Source organism: Rhinolophus sinicus, linkage group LG02, assembly GCF_036562045.2.
Source record: "Rhinolophus sinicus isolate RSC01 linkage group LG02, ASM3656204v1, whole genome shotgun sequence".
Lineage (NCBI taxonomy): Eukaryota > Metazoa > Chordata > Mammalia > Chiroptera > Rhinolophidae > Rhinolophus > Rhinolophus sinicus.
The window spans coordinates 200,739,336-200,757,704 of NC_133752.1; the positions used below are offsets into that span (position 1 = coordinate 200,739,336).

Below are 18,369 nucleotides of genomic sequence, written 5' to 3' on the forward strand. Positions count from 1 at the left end.
GGTATCTGTGTGCTCATCGGCCCCCTCCCCGGGGGGAGTCTGTGAAGGCAGACCTAAGCCGTCCTTCATCATTTGCTCGCCCATTCATGTAGCCTTGGAGTGCTGGGTTAGGCTTGGGGACAGAGTCGTGGCAGGGGATGGCAAACGCGTTGAGCAGTGGAATAAGCACATGGTAGCTTAGCTCAAAGTCGGCCTCTGTAGTGGGACAAGAACGTGGGGTCAGTCCTACCTGAGAGGCGTGTATGGGGAGGTAAAGCCTGGAACCAGGCCTTGGAAAAGGAGTGGGGTTTTCCAGGGAGTCCTGGGGACAGTAGGGGGACAGAGAGGCCATTGTAGGCCCCGGACTGCTAGGGTGTATCACCTTGAGCTTGGTGTTGCTCTGTGTCCATGGCAGTGTGTGTGGGATTTGTGGGGGGCTCAGGGAGGGCCTCTGTAATTGGGGGTGGGTGAACAGTGGGGCCTGAGCTGCGGGGAGGAGGCTATTTCTGTGCACTCACTCACTCAGCCCAGGGGGGTGCTTTTTCCCCGCCTTTTCTTTACCTGAGCAGTTTCGATACAAGAGGCGAGTTTACGCCCAGAACCTGATCGATGATAAGCAGTTTGCAAAGCTTCACACTAAGGTAAGGAGGTAGCCACAGGGAGGGACCCTAGAAGTTTCTTCCTTCCTGGTGGCCCACATTCCTCCACCTCAACCATGACTGGCTTTTGTGATGTCAAAACTGTCCTTTGAAAGCTCCTTTTAGAGGCACTGCCTCTGCTCCCAGAACCCCCCACCCCAGCTCGGGGCTGACCACAGCCCCTTCAACTTTGGCTCGGCCTGTTTTCTCTGTTGTCAGAGGCCCAGAGCGGGTGTTGGGTGGGGGCTGGAGGGCTGGGTGCCGACCCGGCACCGTGGCTGTGGGGTGGGTGGTCTGGTGATGGGTTCCAGTCAGATGAGACTCTTGCTGACCTCTCTGGTGGGCTTCATGGGGAGGGGGGGTCCGAGAGCATATCTTGGTGGGAGACAAGTGAACAGGTACATGATGTGGTCACTGGAGGAGCTGGGCAGGGGTGGGGAGAGCAAGGAGCCCGCACTTGGTGATCGCCCGCGCTGGGCACTTAGGACCAGACGTCTCATCAGTTTTCTCCTGGGAGGGACTGTTTTTATCCCATTTTGTAGACACTGAGTCCCAGAGAAGTTAAGTGACTTGCTCACAGCTGTGCAGCCAGGAAAGCTGGGATTGGACCCACATCTGTCTAACTCTGGGGCTCTGTGCCCAGGCACATGTGTGGGGTTACTGCAGGGCACTATTGTTAGGTGGGCCCGACCCCAAATGCTCTCTGGGGGGCACCTTGCTGCCTTCTCGGAACGTAGGAGGGGCAGGGTGGGTGCTATGATCCCTCCCCACAGGTGGACCCCCTGAGCTCCCCCCTCAGGCTCCTGTGGACCAGTGGACATTTGCTTGCTGGGCATTTCTCTGGAGTCTAGGAGAGGGTTCTGAGCACTCACCCCTGTGCCCCAGTGACCCCTCTGTGACCTTGGATCCTCCATGCCAGACTACTCTGCTGCCCCAGAGCACTGGTGGTCAGCAGACACAACTGTGGCTGGGCAGAGACTTGTGGAAAGGTTCCTCTCTCCCTCCACTTGCCCTGGTGTGACCCTGTCACCCTGGGTTCCTCCCATGGTTACCTCTCCTCCAAAGCTGTCCTCAGTGACCTACGGGACACTGGTGACTCTTGACCTTCAGTGAGTCTCACTTGTTTTTCGGATGAGTTTTACTATTTACCAAGCCCTGTGTTTCTGCTGCGTGGGCTCCAGTTGGCCCCTATCATCATACCGCCTACCATGGGTCCGGCTGAGGTCTCCCCTCGGTCGTCAGCCCTTCCTCCTACTTCATCATCCTCATCCACCTGAGGAGGCCACCTCCTGTGGAGTGGTTCCCATGGTGCCCTCTCCTATTCCTGGTGTGCTCTGAGTGTTTCTAGAAGGCCTGGGACCTCTGGCATCTGTAGCACCAGCAGGGGCTCAGTGAGGCTTTGCTGAGTCAATTAATGCATACGGGGCAGTTAAAAGCATGTCACAGATGGGGCCAGCTAGGGGTGGAGAAGGGCCCCTGGGGTGGGGGTCTGCCATGGGATGAGCTCGTAAGGAAGATGGGCCAGAGAAGGAACAGGCCATCTTGGGAGTGATGAGGATGCAGGGAAAGTTGGGACAGGGAGAGAAGCTGGGGCAGCAGATGCCCCAGAGGTGGCCCAGTCAGAGGTAGGTGACGGTCAGATGACAGTAGCTGTGATGTTGGCTGACCAGGGTGGCCTGGTGTTCTAGGCGACCCTGAAAAAGTTCATGGACTACGTCCAGCTGCACAGCACGGACAAGGTGGCCCGCCTGCTGGACAAGGGGCTGGACCCCAACTTCCACGATCCTGACTCAGGAGGTGAGCAGCACAGCAGGGAGGGGCGTGGCCCTGGAGTGGCTGGGCTGTAACCTTCTTCTGTCCCTGAACCCAGAGTGTCCTCTGAGCCTCGCGGCCCAGCTGGACAATGCAGCCGACCTGCTGAAGGCGCTGAGGAATGGTGGCGCTCACCTGGACTTCCGCACTCGTGACGGGCTCACCGCTGTGCACTGTGCCACACGCCAGCGTAACGCGGCAGCTTTGACGGTCAGTCCAGTGTGGGGGTCCAGGCCTGGAGGGGCACATGGCCCAGGATGGGGAAGAAGCCAGACCCAGCACGGACAGACACTGAGCTCCTAACCCTCAGACCCTGCTGGACCTGGGCGCTTCCCCCGACTATAAAGACAGCCGCGGCCTGACGCCCTTGTACCACAGCACCCTGGGGGGCGGGGACGCCCTCTGCTGTGAGCTTCTCCTGCACGACCATGCCCAGCTGGGGACCACTGATGAGAATGGCTGGCAGGAGATCCACCAGGTGGGCAGGGATCATGAGGTGGGGAGTCCTGCCTGTGTGTGGGGGAGCGGTTGGGCTTGTCCAGGGATCCAGCAGCCCTGCACCTCCCCCAGGCCTGCCGCTTTGGACACGTGCAGCACCTGGAGCACCTGCTGTTCTACGGGGCCGACATGGGGGCCCAGAACGCCTCGGGGAACACCGCCCTGCACATCTGCGCCCTCTACAACCAGGTGTGTGCACGCGTGTATGTCCTGTGCCCTGCAGTGAGCTATGGCCTTGTAAGCATCTGTGTGCACGTCTGTTCCCTGAACACACGTGTGTTCTAAACAGCCATGTGTGAACTGTGTGCACCTGGCCAGGTAGGCCCTGCACGTGTGCACCTGAGCAGCTCATCCTGTGCTGTGCATGTGTGGGTGTGCGTGCCCCCTATGTGTGCATGTGCTGTAACATCCTGACCCCCACTCCAACCCTCCCCACAGGAGAGCTGTGCTCGTGTCCTGCTTTTCCGTGGAGCCAACAAAGATGTCCGCAATTACAACAGCCAGACGGCCTTCCAGGTACAGGAGTGGCTTATAGGAACGGCAGCTGCTCCAGGGGCGTCTGTCCATCTGTGTCTGTGTGACTTGTCTTTTGCGGACCTGAGGCGATAGGGAAACTCATGTTAGGGTCTCCCTAGGGTGAGGTGGGGGATGGGTGGGCCAGCAGAGGTGGGCTTCCGGGGGTGTTCATTGAGGACAGTGATCTCATTCACTTCTAGGGAGAGAGGGGGCCTGCCCGGAGGGCTCTGGGGCCAGAGGAGAACAGGTGTGGGCCTGACCTTCCACAGACAGGTGGGGTACAGAGGCTGAACCGGGTGAGAGGGGTGGTCCCAGCCCCTGACTTAATTAGGTGACGTTTCTGAGCCTTTTCTCTGGGTGGGTTTGGTTCTCGGCACTGGCTTGACAAAGTGGACGGGTGTCCATGTGGCCTGGAGTTTGCAGGAGGAGTTGGAGACCAGGCCATGGGGATTTGGGACCAAGGAGGGAACTGGGACTCTGTGCTCAGTGGCAGCGAGGGCTTTGGAGGCCTCTGAGGTGATGTGCGGAGTGCAGGCCAGGCCACTGTGGAGGCGGCAGTGGAGGCCTGTCTAGAAGGGCCCTTTGGAAGACTAGACGCAGGGGCTCGGGAAGGGGAGAGGGACGGTGACAGGTGCAAGACAGCGCGGGGCCATGGCTGAGACAGGAGAGATGGTGTGTGTGGAGGGGCCGCTGAGAGAACAGGCCAGGTGACCCGTGGTGTGCCCGGCGTGTGCAGGACTGTCTCAGTTTTAGCTCTGAGAGTCTCATCTCCCAGGATACTCCTCAGTCCCGGGCATACCGGGCTGGCGGGTTAAACAGGGGCTTGGGTCTGAGCCTGGGGCCGCCAACCATGCATGGAAGACCCCACACAGGAGCCCGAGAAGGAGCTGCCAGGGGCCGAGGGGGCGGTGAATTTGCTGCAGCTGAGCCTCCCTCCTGGCCCCCACCACAGGTGGCCATCATCGCCGGGAACTTTGAGCTGGCGGAGGTCATCAAGACCCACAAAGACTCGGATGTTGGTGAGTTCCGCCCACTCCAGGTCTCTGCTGACTGTGGGTTTGTGGGGGTTGTCAGGGGCCTGACAGGTATAGGGCTTCAGGGGAGATGCTATGAGGGAGCCCCTGTGCCCTGAGCCTCTTTCTCCAGCTTTCGCTGCTAGCTGTGCTTGGATCTGTCGGTAGCCTGTCATGGACCCTACAGGTATGGGACGTGTTGAGGGAAGAGCCTGTGTAGAGTGGACAAAGTGTCAGGTCAAGGTCAAGGGCATGGTTAGGTTAGGGCTGTTGGTTGGGGCCAGTGCTGGGTTTAGGGATCAACTGAGGTTGAGAGGGTGCAGAAGTTAGGCTCCAGGTTTGTTCTCCCATTAGGTCATATAAAGGGTCAGCAGGGGCAGTGGATTTCAGCCACTGACCTTCAGCGTTTTACTCCAGCCTGGAACAAGAACTAGTTTATGGGGCCCATAGTGTGCCTCGGTCAGATGAGAGCATGTCAGTGTGCATGTCAGGACAACACAGTTGTGGGATGTGTATGGGAACAGGCCACTGCTGTCCTCGGAACCAGGGGCTCAGAGCTCTTGTGTGTGGTCCCAGAAGGAAAACCAGGACATGTAGTCTAGTCTCAACTCCCGGGCAGGCAGGAAGATGGGCACAGCTGTCACCTGTAGCCTCAAGGAGGTCCCCACCTAATCCCATGTCACTGGTGGGTGTGGGGTGTCTGGGGCTGCAGGAGTGGGTGGGCCTCCCCTTCTGGAAAGAGTACTTTCTGGCCTGAGGCCCGCCCTCCAGCCACCTGGCCACACGGGCTCCCTTCTCAGCCCCCTCCGTGTCCTGGTTGGCCCAGGTGTTTCTGCCCATGGCTCTCTCTGGAACGAGAGTCCCAGCCTCCCCTTTCTGTCATGAGTGCGGAATCTCCCACTTAAGAAAATTTAAAATGAGCGTGAGCAGCAAGCAGCGAGGGGTGGTCTCAGGTTAGGGTCCTTCTTATTCTGATGTGAGGTTACTATTGGGGCGGGGGTTGAGATTAAGGTCAAGTTCGTGTTTGAGGACCCTTCCTCTATAGAGTCTCCCTGAGCAGATCTCCCTCTAGTAAGACTGGGATCTGGGCCCCTGATGCCCCAAGCAGGGTCAGGGCACCATGATCATGGATGGGGCGTCCGAGGGCCTGAGCAGTTCCGGGCAGCTGGCGCTAAGTGAATGAGTGAGCTGATGACATGGTGTAGGGTTGGGGCCCTGGTTGGGCTGGGAGAGAACAGTGATGAGGTTTGAGCTTGAATTGGTGGCAAGAGTGAGGGCTCCATTCTGCTCAGGCTGGGTCGTGCTTGGAGGTGGTCATCAGCCTGGGGAACCTGGGCTTGTGGACGTGCGGGGCTCTCTGCTCTGCTGTGGTCGTCTAGCCATGGGAAAGTGTAGGGCCTCAGTTTCTCTTAAGTAAAACATGGTCTTTTACATTATTTGCATCCGCTTCTCACCTCTGGCCTTGTGTGGGATTTGGTTCTGTGGGTCTGGACTCTGGCAGGTGGCCTTGGTCCAGCCGATTGCAGGGAGAGGGCTTGTTTGTGACCCAGACTAAGAGGCAGGAAGGCCTCAGCTGCCTCTCATCTTGTGATGTGGACAGGTGCTCGGGGTGCACTCAGCTGGTGGGGGTTGGGCAGACGGTGGCTGAGCCAAGGTCCCACTGTGGTCACTACTCTGCTGGCCATGCACCTCACCTGCTCAGGTGTCACATATGCTCAGGTGATCTAGCCTGAGCTACATGGTAATGTGTTTACGAGTAATTCCTGTATGTCCTGTTATCTTAATTCACCTTCTCAACAACCCCCCACGAGTGACTGTTAGTCCATGTTTACGGAGGAGGAAACTGAGGCACGTGGGGGGTTAATGGCAGAGTCTATCCTCAGACCTAGGCCATCCAGGGGTCTGTCCTTATCATCCCCACCGCCCTGGGACTCACTCCAAAGACTCCCTCAGTGACAGACACACAGATTGCCATGTCCCACCTCAGCCTGAGGACCCTGGGTGGGGCCTGCACACAGGAGGAGCTGGGGGGAGCCTCTGCCCATCCACCCTCCTTTTTCTTCCTCACGGAAGGAACCCACCTGGAGGGGTCTGATAGGCTGGGATCTGTCACCCTCAGGGACAGGACACCCTGAAGCCCCCTGGCAGCCCCACTTGCACCCTCTAGAGTGATAGGCCTGAAGCAGGGCCCCTGGTGCCTCTGCTCTCTCACCAGTCGCCTTGGGCCACGTCGGGGCCCCCCTCCCTGACACACACTTTCAAGCACATGTTCTGTCCCTCAGTGCACTAGGGATGTTAATGTCATTTGAGTCACACAGGGATTGCGTTACTGTGGGACTCAGCAGGTCAGGAGCCTGGGTTCTGCGTTTGCACCGAGCCCCAGCACCTGGGGAGGCTGCTGGCCGGCGGCCCACGTTCCACCTAACAGGCGTCTAGAACAGGGCTTGGCAAACAGCCGTGGCCACGTCCAGCCTACAGCCAGCTTTTTCTGTTTTCAGTTGAGACTTTAAAATTGAGGATCTAAATTTCATGTGAAATGGAATTCATATAATGTAAAATTAACTATTTTAAATTGACTGATTCAGTGGTATTTAGTACATTCACAATGTTGTGCAGCCAACTCTATTGGATTCCAAAACGTTTTCGTCCCCTGAGAAGGAAGGCCTGTGCACATTAGGTGGTTATGCCACATTCCCTGTGTCAGCCCATCAGCCATTCACGTGCTTTCTGTCTGTGCGTTCCCCGAGCCCCGATACTTCATACAAATAGAATCACACACTGTGTGGCCCTTGGTGTCTGGCTTCTCTCACTCAGCTCACTCCAAGCTTGTCCAGATTGCAGGATATGTCACTGCGTCATTTTTTTTGCGGCTGAATAGTATTCTGTTGTTTGTATACGTGACATTTTCTTTGTGCACCCATCCTTTGATGGGCACTTGGGTTGTTTCTACCTTCTGGCCATTGTGATATTGCTGCTATGAACATATGTGAAATGTATTTATTTTGAATAGCTGTTTTCAATTATTTTGGGTATATACTTAGTAGTGGAATTGCTGGGTCACATTATAATTCTATTTTTAACTTTTTGAGGAACTGCCAAACTGTTTCCCACCATTTTATGTTCCCACCAGCGGTGTATGAGGGTTCCAAATTCTTTAAATCCTCACCAACACTTGTTCTGATCAGTTTTTAAAAAACTAGAGCTGTTACAGTCAGTGTGCGCTGGGATCTGATCGGGGTTCCGATTCCCATCTCCCTGGTGACTGATTATGTGAGCATCTGGTCATGTGCTTGTTGGCCACTCAGATGTCTGGAGAAATGTCACATCCTTTGCTCACGTTGTAATCACTCATGGAATGAGTTAAGAGTGTTCCTTCCTTTTCAGTATTTTGGAAGAGTTTGAGAAGGACTGGTGTTAATTCTACTTTAAATGTTTGGTAGAATTCATGAATAATGTGCTAGGATGCTGGACTTTGTTGGGGGATTTGTGATTACTGACCCAGTCTCTTTGCTTGTTGTAGGTCTGTTTTGATTTTCTGTTTTCTTTTTGAGTGAGTTTTGGAAATTTGTCCATCTCATCTAGCTTATCTGATTTGTTCGCATATGATTGTTCATAATATTCTCTCATGTTCCTTTTTAATTCTGTAAGATTGGTAGTAACACCCCTCATTTCATTTCTAATTTTAGTTATTTGTGTCCATCTTTGTTTTCCTTAATCTAGCTAGAGGTTTGTCAATTTTGGTGATATTTTCAAAGAAACAATTTTGGTTTCATTGATTCTCCCTGTATTTCTATTATCTATTTTTTTTTAAATCTCTGTCTAACCTTTATTATTTCCTTGCTTCTGCTAGCTTTGGGTTTGGTTTGCTTCTCTTTTTCTAGTTCTGTAAGATGTGTAATTAGGATATTGATTTGAGACCTCTATCCTTTTTAAACATAGGTGTTTATAGCTATAAATTTCCCTCTTAGTGTTGCTTTGGCCGCACCTCATAAGTTTTGGTGTGTTGGTTTTTGTTCTCATTTTCTCAAAGTGTTTTCTATTTTTCCTTGTGATTTCTATTTTGACATATTGGTTGTATAGGAGTGTGTTGTTTAATTTTTCACATATTTGTGAATTTTCCATTTTTATTCTGTACTTGATTTCTAGTTTCATTCCACTGTGATTGGAGAAGTTACTTTATATGATTTCAGTCTCTTACAATTTATTAAGACTTGTTTTTTGGTGTAGCATATGGTCTATCCTGGAAAATGTTCCATGTGCACTTGAGAAGAACATGTATTCTGCTACTGTTTTGTGGAGTGTATTCTCCCTCTCTCTGTATATATACCTGTTAGGTCTAATTGGTTCAAGTCTTCCTTGTCCTTATTGATCTTGTCTCTAGATGTTCTGTCCATTATTGAAAGTTGGGTTTTGAAGTCTTAAGTATTATTGTAGAACTGTCTATTCTTCTAAATGTGTCAATGTTTGTTTCATATTTTTGTTTGATAAGCTCTCTTCGATGCATATATGTTAGTAATTGTTAACTTACTTATGAACTGACACTTTTATCAATATATAATGTCCTTCTCTGTCTCTTGTAACACTTTTTGTCTTTAAGTCTATTTGTCTGATATTAATATAGCTACTTAGTTCTCTTCTGGTTGCTGTTTACATGAAATATCTTTCTTTATCCTTTTATTTTTAACCTACTTGTGTCTTTGGATCTTAAGTGATTCTTTTGTAAATAGTATATATAGTTGGATCGTGTTTTATAATCCCCATCTGCTTTTTAAATAAAGTTTTATTGGAACCCAGCCACACCTTTTGCTTATATATTGTTTGTGGCCCTTTTTGTGCTACAGCGGCAGTGGTGAGTCTTTGCAGCAGAGACTACATGGCTTACAAAGCCTGAAATAGCTACTGATTCTTTCCAGAAGTTTGCCAATCCCTGGTCTAGACAGTCTTTGACAGTCTCCCTGGTTATAGTCCACAGCAAATGGTCCCATGCAGCAGTAGTCTGGTGAGATTTGTCACCATATCTCCCAAATTTGTGGCCTGTTTGTTCTGTCTCCTGAAGCCTGTGAATGGGCAGTTCCAGGAGCAGATCTGAGCTTCCCCAGGACCTCAGTGTGGCAGACAGGACGAGTGGCTCTACCCCCGAATTTAGAGTGGAGCCAGTTTGGAATGTGACCTCCAATGCTGGCTTCACTCAGAGGGTGGCCAACTGTCCTGGTTTGCTTGGGACTAAGGCAGATTCTGGGACATAGGATTTTAGTTTTAAACTCTGGAAAGCCCAGGACAACCGGAACGAGTTGGTCACCCTGGCTGCCAAGAGTCTCATCTATGCCCCCCCCCCCCAGTACCATTCAGGGAAACCCCCACCTACGCAAAGCGGCGGCGGCTGGCTGGCCCCAGTGGCCTGGCCTCCCCTCGGCCCCTGCAGCGCTCAGCCAGCGACATCAACCTGAAGGGTGAGGTACAGCCGGCAGCTTCACCTGGGCCGTCGCTGCGAAGCCTCCCCCACCAGCTGCTGCTCCAGCGTCTGCAGGAGGAGAAAGACCGGGACCGGGACCGGGACCGGGAACGGGACGGTGACCAAGATAACGTCAGTGGACCTGCAGCAGGCTGGGGCAGCCAGAGCAAGATCAGGTAGGATGGAAGCCCTGGCCGGGTCCAGGAGGGTGGGGTGCCAGCACCCAAGCCAGGGGGAGCCAGCAGGAGAGGCAGGGAGAAGCCAAGTGCTGTCGGATGGGCTGAGGCTTGGGGTGGGGGGACTCCCAGGCCCCCAGATTGACCTCCCCGAGTGGAGAAGGGAAGAAGGTGACGTCCTGTGGGGCAGGGCAGGCTCTCCCACGTTGATCTCTGGTTGGAACTGGACTTGCTCTGAGGAGAGTGGGCAGCTGAGGGAGCGTGTTGGGAGGAGAGGATCGGTCAGACCCCTGGTTTAGACAGGTTCCTGTGGTGCCAGGGAGGAGGGTGACAGCTGGACTGATGCAGGGCTGTGCCACACGTGGCATGGGGTTAGGGAATGGAGCCTTCTGTCTGTGAGGGCTTGACCCCTACAGGTGAACCCCAGCACTGTCCTCAAAGGGGTGTCTTGGTCTTCCTCCTGCTCCTCTAGCACCGGGCACTGTGGCTCTACTTTACTCCTTACCATGAGCACTGGGCCCCTGACAACCCAACCAGGGGCCTGTGAGAGACTTCGCATCCCCAGAACGTAGGGCAGGTTCCTGACCAGAGCGCCCCAGCCTTTGTGGGCTGTGCAGTGGGCGGTGGAAGTGTGGGCACTGGCTCTGCAGACAGATGGCTGGGTCCAGTGCAGACCTTGCCTCTGCTGACTGGCCTTGAGCAGGTCCGCTAACCACTCTACACCTGGGGTTCTCATCAGCAACGGGGGACTAATCCCACTGAAGCCGTTTCCTTCCGGAACCTGGGCAGGTGAGGGGGTCGCTATTGGGACCCCACCCTCAGCACAGGTCAGCCTACCTTGAGGGCAGGGGACGTTTCCTACAGTTTCTCCATTGCCACACAGAAGATGCCCAGGACACGTAGCATGAGAGTCACACAAACAGCCTGTTTGCATGAGGACAGCTGGGCTGTGTCATCTCACTTAGCCGTGACCCTGTAGGAGGCTGTACTCTGTTAACACCGCTTCACAGATGAGGGTCCTGACGCTCAGGTGGGGTGAGGACTTGTCCAAAGTCACAGGGCTTGGAAGCAGCGTAACTGGGCCCAAGCAGACCGGACTCCCCAACTTTCTAAGCCTGAGTGTTCAGCAGGAGCTTGGAAAAGCCATTCTGTCTTCTCCCATTGCCTCTGTCTTTCCGTTTCTGTGCCCAGACTCCAAGGCTGTCTGTCCTGCCCCAAATCACCCAATTCTCCCCAAAACTTTTCCATGTCCCTTGGATTTTTCTAAGGGTAGAGTGGTACCGTGGCGAAAAGAACAGACTTTGGGATGTTTTGGTTTTGCAGAGGGCTGCTCCTGAGATGGAGGTGTGTGGATGCCATGCTTCCATTTGTTTTGGATATTAATTCCCTTTTCAGCAAACACAAAACTAAGACCTGGTGTGTGTGGGGCTCTAGCTCACTGCTCTGTGGGGACAGCAGAATTATTATTTTTTTACAAACATTTAGTAGGTTCCTAGCATGTCAGATGTGGTGGAGGCTAACAGCAGTAGGTCCTAAAGGTCTCAGAAAGACATTGTCCGCTGGGGCACAGGGCTGACAGGTGGGCAGTGATCCAGGTAAGGGGCCTTCCTGTGAGTGGCCAGGAGGGGCTGAGGAAGTTTGGTGCACCTGGCAGGAGAGGGCCTCTGGAGGAGAGGTCACCTTTCGTCCAAGGAGACAGAGTGGCATTTGAGCTGCCATGGGGGACAGGTGGCCGGCTACGAGGGAGGTGCAGCCCCCTAGCGCCCCCTGTTGGCAGAGCCTGGCATGGAGCCTTAGCCCCCCAGGAGTGTGTTGGCCAAGTCCCCGCCAGCTATCGTGACAGCAGGGCAGAGAAAGGTGGGTGTGGAGTCCAGAGACAGTCTTGTGACTGGCGGGAGCAGGTGTTGGGGACAGAAGCATGCACAGCCCAGAGGAGGGAAAGGAAGGCACCAAATATGTGACTGAACTGTAGTCTAATTGTCAGTCCCAGAGAGCCTGGCTATTGGCTGAGAACGTGGAGCTGGTCGGCCTAGGTACTAGGGAGCCAGTGCAGGCTTTTGAGCAGGGCGAGGGGGAAGACCGAGGCCTCAGGTCAGGGAGCGGCCTGGGTTAGCTGGTCAGCACGGAGAGGTCATGGGCATCAGGGGCAGGTGTCCAAGGAGGAGAGGACGCAGGTCCCAAAGGGAATTCAGGGGCCCAGCACATGGCAGCAGTCAGGGTGTGAGGAGGCCAAGGACCGAGCAGGCGGGAACCTTCGCTACGCGGCTTTTCTGATGTCTGAAGCCCACCAGTCCCTGCCCAGCTCCCACCTGGCCGCCTGGCCGCCTGCCCCTCCCCCCTCCCCGTCCTCCTCTCTCCCCTCCCTCCCGCACCGCAGTCCCCTCACCGGTGGCCTCGCCCGTGTGGGGGCCGCGGCGGAGCGCGGGGGAGGGCCGGCGCCCGCAGAGGGAGGAGCCCGGCCGCGCAGGAGGCGGGGCGCGGGGCGGCCGCGGCATGGAGCGAGCCCGGCGCGCCCGGGAGCGCAGCCCCGCGGCCCCGGAGCCCTGAGCGGGCGCGGCTCGTGCGCTGGCGGGAGCGGGCCGGGCGCGGCGGCGCGGCCCATGGAGCGGCCCTGGCCGGGCCCCGGCGGGCGGGCGGGCGGCGGGCAGCGGGCAGGCGCTGCGGTGAGGCCGGCGGCGGGGCCGGGCCGCGCGCCATGGAGGCCCCGGGCGCCGGCTTCGCGTGCCCGCTGCCCCCCGGCATCGCGTCCGTCACCTACGTGTTCGTCTACAGCCCGAGCGGGCCCGGCGGCCCCGGCGGCCCCGGCCCAGCGCCCGGCCAGGGCCCCGCGGCCCCCGCGCCCCCTGTGCCGCCGCCCCGGGGCCCGAAGCGGAAACTTTACAGCGCCGTCCCCGGCCGCAAGTTCATCGCCGTGAAGGCGCACAACCCGCAGGGCGAGGGCGAGATCCCGCTGCACCGCGGCGAGGCCGTGAAGGGTGAGGGGGCGCGGGGCCCGGGGCGACCGCGGAGAGGCTAATGCCATTCTGGGGGTCCCTGTCAGTGTGGGTAACCCTGGGAACTCTGAGACACTGTGGTCATTATGGGATGCATCTGCCACTGGGGATTCCTTGTGTCACTGTGAAGGGCTCTGTGTCAGGGAGGGGTGTCTGTCTTTATGGGGTTCCTGTCAATTCTCTGTCATTATGAGTTCCCTGTGTCACCGTAGAGGTTCCTCTCATCATTGGGGTGTTTCTGTGTCATGGGGGCTGGTGTCACTGGGGTTCTGTGTGTTTGAAGGACCCTGTCCCATTACAGAGTTTCCTAGAATGAAGGGGTTCCTATGTCACTTCTGGGACTTCATTGGAAAACCTTGTGCTCTGTGGGGACCCTGTGCCAGTGTGGGTGATATCTGTGACAGTTATGTGGGTATCTGTGTATTACCAGGGCTTCTGTCACTGGGGCTTTCTCTGTTCTGGGGGGCTGCTGTGCCTCGACAGCCTCCTCATTATGGGGTTCTGTCATCACGGGGGTCCTGTCTTTGTGGGTGCCTAAGGGAGAAATAGTTGTGAGGGTCAGCTCTCCTTGTTTCATCTTGTGGCCTAATCACCTGGCCATAGCACAGTGACCCTGAGCTCTTGGCAGTGGCCCCTGGGGTGGGAGACTGAGGAAGGACTGGGTTGGTTTTCAGAGGTGGGAGGAGAGGGGTCACCTGTGAGAGCAGGAGCAGGACTGTGGCCCCTGCCTCTGCTTCCTGTCCCCCCTCGAGTGTGTCCATCTGTGTGTCTCTCTGTCCCCCACATGCCCATCCTGTGCTGTGCCCATCTGTTCATTTCTCTTCTATGTGGATCCCAAAATCTTTCCAGGGAAAAAGCCAGGAGGATGAGGGAAGGGAAGGGGAGGGGAAGGGAGGGAAAAACATAGAAGGGGGGGGCAGAACCAGAGCCTGAGGTGGTGGTGGGGTCCCCACTGCCCTGACAGCCTGTCTGACTTCTGTCCCCCAGTGCTCAGCATTGGGGAGGGCGGTTTCTGGGAGGGAACCGTGAAGGGCCGCACAGGCTGGTTCCCGGCCGACTGCGTGGAGGAGGTGCAGATGAGACAGTACGACACGAGGCATGGTGAGTGACCCCACAATCCCTGGGCGGCTCTGTGGGGACACTGCCCCCCCTGCTCCCCTTGGGCTGCCTGGACCTCAAGACACGTGGATATTCAGAGAAAAGACTAGGGTAAACTCAAACACACATTCCAAGTGGCCGCAAACTTGCGTGCATGACACACGGCGCTTACACACCCTACACATACTTAGACACTTCACAGCAATGGGGACACGCGTGTATGGACGTGCATCTGTGATCACACACGTGCCTTCCAGTGGCCGTGCCCCCCACATAGTCCTCATAGAAATACTGGGTGATTGGAGCGTGTGATTCCGGCATGGCTGGCAGACAAGTAAAGAGGTCACTATGAGAAAAGAGGCGTCTTTCCAAAGTGGACAGATTGTCCAAGTGGGCAGTGCAGGGAGGCCTGGGTCAGCCAAGAGGAAATGAGGCCAGTTGGGCCTGGAGGGGCAGGATAGTCTGAGGGCAGCAGGTGGGGGTGGACTTGGCATCCAGGAGGGACCCCTCTGGGTGTTGGGATCTGAGGTGATCCTGCCAGTGGAAAGGAGTGGCCAGTCCTTTTAAGGCCAGCTGCATGTCTGGGGCACACCCTTGCAATGAACACTAGGGGCTAGGAGGCACCCAGACACACGAGCATCACTTCTGGGCCAGAATGCTGGTGGGACGAGGGAGCCCCCTCCTTAGTGGTAGTCACCAGTGGCATCTCTGGACCAAGGTTGCGCTGTCCGTCCCTGTGCACAGAGCTTGGGCCTAGGCTCACGGTGTTCCCTTAAGCTGGGTTGAGAGTTTCCTAAAGGGGGCCCACCCCTGTGTGGCCTGGACCCCTGCCCTGTGTGGAGCGTGGCGGAGGGGTCCTCCAGATCTGTGGAGTTGGGAGTAGGCTCTGTGCTCCCCCAGGTGTGCAGTGAAGGTTCTGGTTTGAGAACTGGATGTCTGTAGGGGCACTTGGACCCGAGTCTGAGGCTGGGGAGGGTGGGAGGGAGGTCTGGACTGGAATCAGAGTTTGAGAATAGCAGGTGTTAAGTGTTTGACATGGGCTGGTCCCTGCCTAGGGAGCCGGGATCACAGAGGCTGCCTCTGCCTAGGGAGGGACAGGCATGCACAGTGGTTACAGCAGACGCGCTTGTATGTGGTGGTCATGGAGGCGTGCGAATGTGAGCCCCGGGCTGCCCAAGGAGGCAGAGAGGGCTTCAAAGCAGAGGCGTCTGAGCTGAGCCTGATTGGGTCACTAGGAGCCCTCCAGCGCCCAGTGCCCAGCTGGGGGCACAGCCGTTTGCTGGGGTGTGACTGTTTTCTCTCTGTGTGCCCAGCAGGCCAGGCACCTGGTGTGGTTTTAAGCACTTCACATGTCGGAATGCACTCCCCTCAGCAGGTCCGGCAGGGATTGATGCTGGTCCATTTCTAGGAGGGCAGGTCCCATGGCCCAAGGGGTAGAGTCTTGCTTGTGATGTCAGCAGTGGCTGCAGAGTCTGTGCTGTGGCCGCCAGTTCATGTCCTCTGCATGAGTGAGCCCATGTGTGCAGTGAGGGTGGCAGGGCTGAGCCAGAGCATGAGGTGGGTCTGGTGGCCATGGGTACGGAGAGGATGGTGGCACGGAAGTTTGTGAGTGTCTGAGGACATGGGGATGCTGTGCTGAGTTCCAGGTTGGTGTGAAGGCCCAGGCAGGGCAGAGTGAGTAGGTGCAGGGGGCCAGCAGGGGAGGGCTCAGGCATGGAGAGGGGGATGCAGGGTAACCTGGGGAAGGGGCTGTAGGCCTCCGGGCAATTGCAGGGCTCCTAGATGGGGGTGGCTCTGGGGTTTGTCGCCTGAGACAGTGTCAGAAGGTACCTGGGTAGAAAGGAACATTTCATGGGTGGAGACTGCCTGCTGGGAAGGGGCAGGAGTCACCTCTGTCCTCGGCTGCAGGCCGGGCCTGCCATCTATTCTGAGCAGAGTCTGAGAGCTGGGACCCAGGGCCTGACTTCTGCCAGAGGCCAGAGGGCAGCCTAGGAATGGGAACTGGCTTCCAACAGGCCCAGATCCAAAGAAAGATCTGTTTCTGAGACTGGAGTGGGGACAGAGGGACTTAGAGGCCAAGGAAGGGACACTGTGCCAGCACATGTGGGCAAAGCTGATGCCCAGGGTCAGCACAGAGCGTGCCTCCCACAGCCTGTCTGGAGCATGAGGGGCAAAGGGGCAGCTGCCAGCAGAGAGGGTTGAGCTGTGAGGGGAGGACCTGTGAGGCGGAGCCGTGAACATTCTGGAGGCTGGTTTGTGGGGCCCTGGGAAGCTGCGGCTGTAGCAGCGTCCTTCCCCCCCCTTCCTCCTTTCCTCCCTCCCTCCCTCTGTCTCTTTCCAGTACTTGGGGGTCATGCTGTGTGTTTTTACTTCAGCTGACTTTTATGTGTCTGATTAATGAAACTGGAAAATGAATTTGTGTTATGTAATAAATACAATTTGTTTGGTCGACAAAATCTAAAAATGGGCTGCTAGAACTGTGGAGTTGCGGGGTCACTGTGCAGGCAGGTGCCGGGAACATTTCTGGAGTTGGTCCACGTGAAGAATGGCATGCTGGAGGCAGGAGGAGTCTGCTGCCTGACCTGTGCGGTGCTGAGGACTGGCCTATTCTGGCCTTGGGTGGCAGGAGATGGGCGTGTTGCAGAGGGTCTCGGTCACCATGGGCCGTGTATGGGAAGAGGACAGAAGAGCACAGAGGGACGCTGGGAGGATTCCCAGGTGATGGAATTACAGCCCATCAGAACCTAGGCAACCCTCCAAGGTGAATTTTCCTACTCTAAGCAGAGGCTCAAAAGGGACTGTTGACTTACTGAGACTCACACAAGTTTATTGGCAGGGTCTTGAAATCCAGACCAGTACTTTTCCTGACATTGGTGTCTCCTGATATTCTAAGAGCAATTTCTTCTTTCCACCCAGCCACTGTTCCATCTACTCTTATACCCATCCATCGTTTGACTCACCTACCATCCCACCATCCATCCATCCACCCATATGTTCCCCATCCATACACCCATCCATCCACTTGTCTATCCATCCAGCCACCATCCATCCATCCCCCCTCTCATCCAGCCATCCATCCAGCCATCCATCCACCCACCCATCTACCCATCCACCTACCCATCCATCCACCCACCCAGCCACCCATCTTTCCACCCACCCACACGTTCACCCATCTACCCACCCACACATGCACCCACCCACCCACCCACCCACCATCCATCCATCCATCCAGCCATCCATCCAGCCATCCATCCACCCACCCACCCACCCACCCACCATCCATCCATCCCCCCATCCAGCCATCCATCCAGCCAGCCATCCACCCACCCACATACCCACCCACGCATTCACTCATCCATCTGCCCACCCACCCATGTCCATCAAACCACTCAGTCTTATCCCTCTGTTTACCCATCTACTACCCTTTGGCCCCTGCTCTCTTTCCCTCCATCTGTCTATCTCATTTCATCCATCTTTCATGTATCTACCCGTCCACCACTCACCCAGCCAGTTGTCCACCCATCTGTCTGTCCAGTTAGCATTTGGACTATCATGTGCTAGATGCAGTGCTCGGTGCTAGGATCACAGAAATAAGTGAGATATGGTCCTTACCCACAGGGAGCTCACAGGTCATCAGAAATTATAGGTTCTGTTTGATCTCGTTTCCTCCCACTCGGCCTCGCTCCCTCTGCTCCAGCTGGGCAAACTGCTCACTGTCCCCCAAATACCCCAAGCTGACACCTGCGTGTGTGCTTTGTCCTGAGCTCCCCGCTCCCAGGAAGCCCTTCACCCACATGACCCATGGCTGCTCACTCACGGCTATGCCTTTGTTCAACTCTGTCTTCCTGGGGAGGCTTCATGTGACCCCTAGGACTGTAAACTTCTCTGTACCCCTGGCCTGCCTTTTCCCAGCACCAGCATTTGACAGGTTAGGTGGGTACCTGTTTCTTGTCTATATTCGTTCTCTGTTTGAATAGATTGTAAACGCCATGGGGTCGGTCGGGGTTTTCTTCTGTTCTCTGCTGGATTCTCAGAGCCAAAAATAAACAATGCCTGGTGTGTAGTAGGAGCTCAATAAATACTTGTCGAATGAATAAATCTTGAGAAATGCTAACATGATAGCAAATGAGGGAGGAGCTGAGGGATGAAATGTGAGGTGATAGGAGCCATCTCGGGATCTCTTGAGGTCCTGGA

General features: G+C 55.8%; 1 protein-coding gene across 5 annotated transcripts in view; it reads left to right on the plus strand.

Annotated features, from left to right (window-relative positions):
* SHANK3 (SH3 and multiple ankyrin repeat domains 3) overlaps positions 1 to 18,369 on the plus strand; it is a 46,982-nt gene that overhangs the window by 1,104 nt on the left and 27,509 nt on the right. For all 5 annotated transcript variants that reach the window (XM_074326675.1, XM_074326676.1, XM_074326677.1 and 2 more), the window contains 10 exons: positions 549 to 620; positions 2,306 to 2,414; positions 2,488 to 2,639; positions 2,740 to 2,907; positions 3,000 to 3,116; positions 3,366 to 3,443; positions 4,396 to 4,462; positions 9,796 to 10,084; positions 12,857 to 13,059; positions 14,065 to 14,178. In XM_074326675.1, the coding sequence (XP_074182776.1) occupies positions 549 to 620; positions 2,306 to 2,414; positions 2,488 to 2,639; positions 2,740 to 2,907; positions 3,000 to 3,116; positions 3,366 to 3,443; positions 4,396 to 4,462; positions 9,796 to 10,084; positions 12,857 to 13,059; positions 14,065 to 14,178 (1,369 nt within the window). The remainder of the gene's footprint in view (positions 1 to 548; positions 621 to 2,305; positions 2,415 to 2,487; positions 2,640 to 2,739; positions 2,908 to 2,999; positions 3,117 to 3,365; positions 3,444 to 4,395; positions 4,463 to 9,795; positions 10,085 to 12,856; positions 13,060 to 14,064; positions 14,179 to 18,369) is intronic.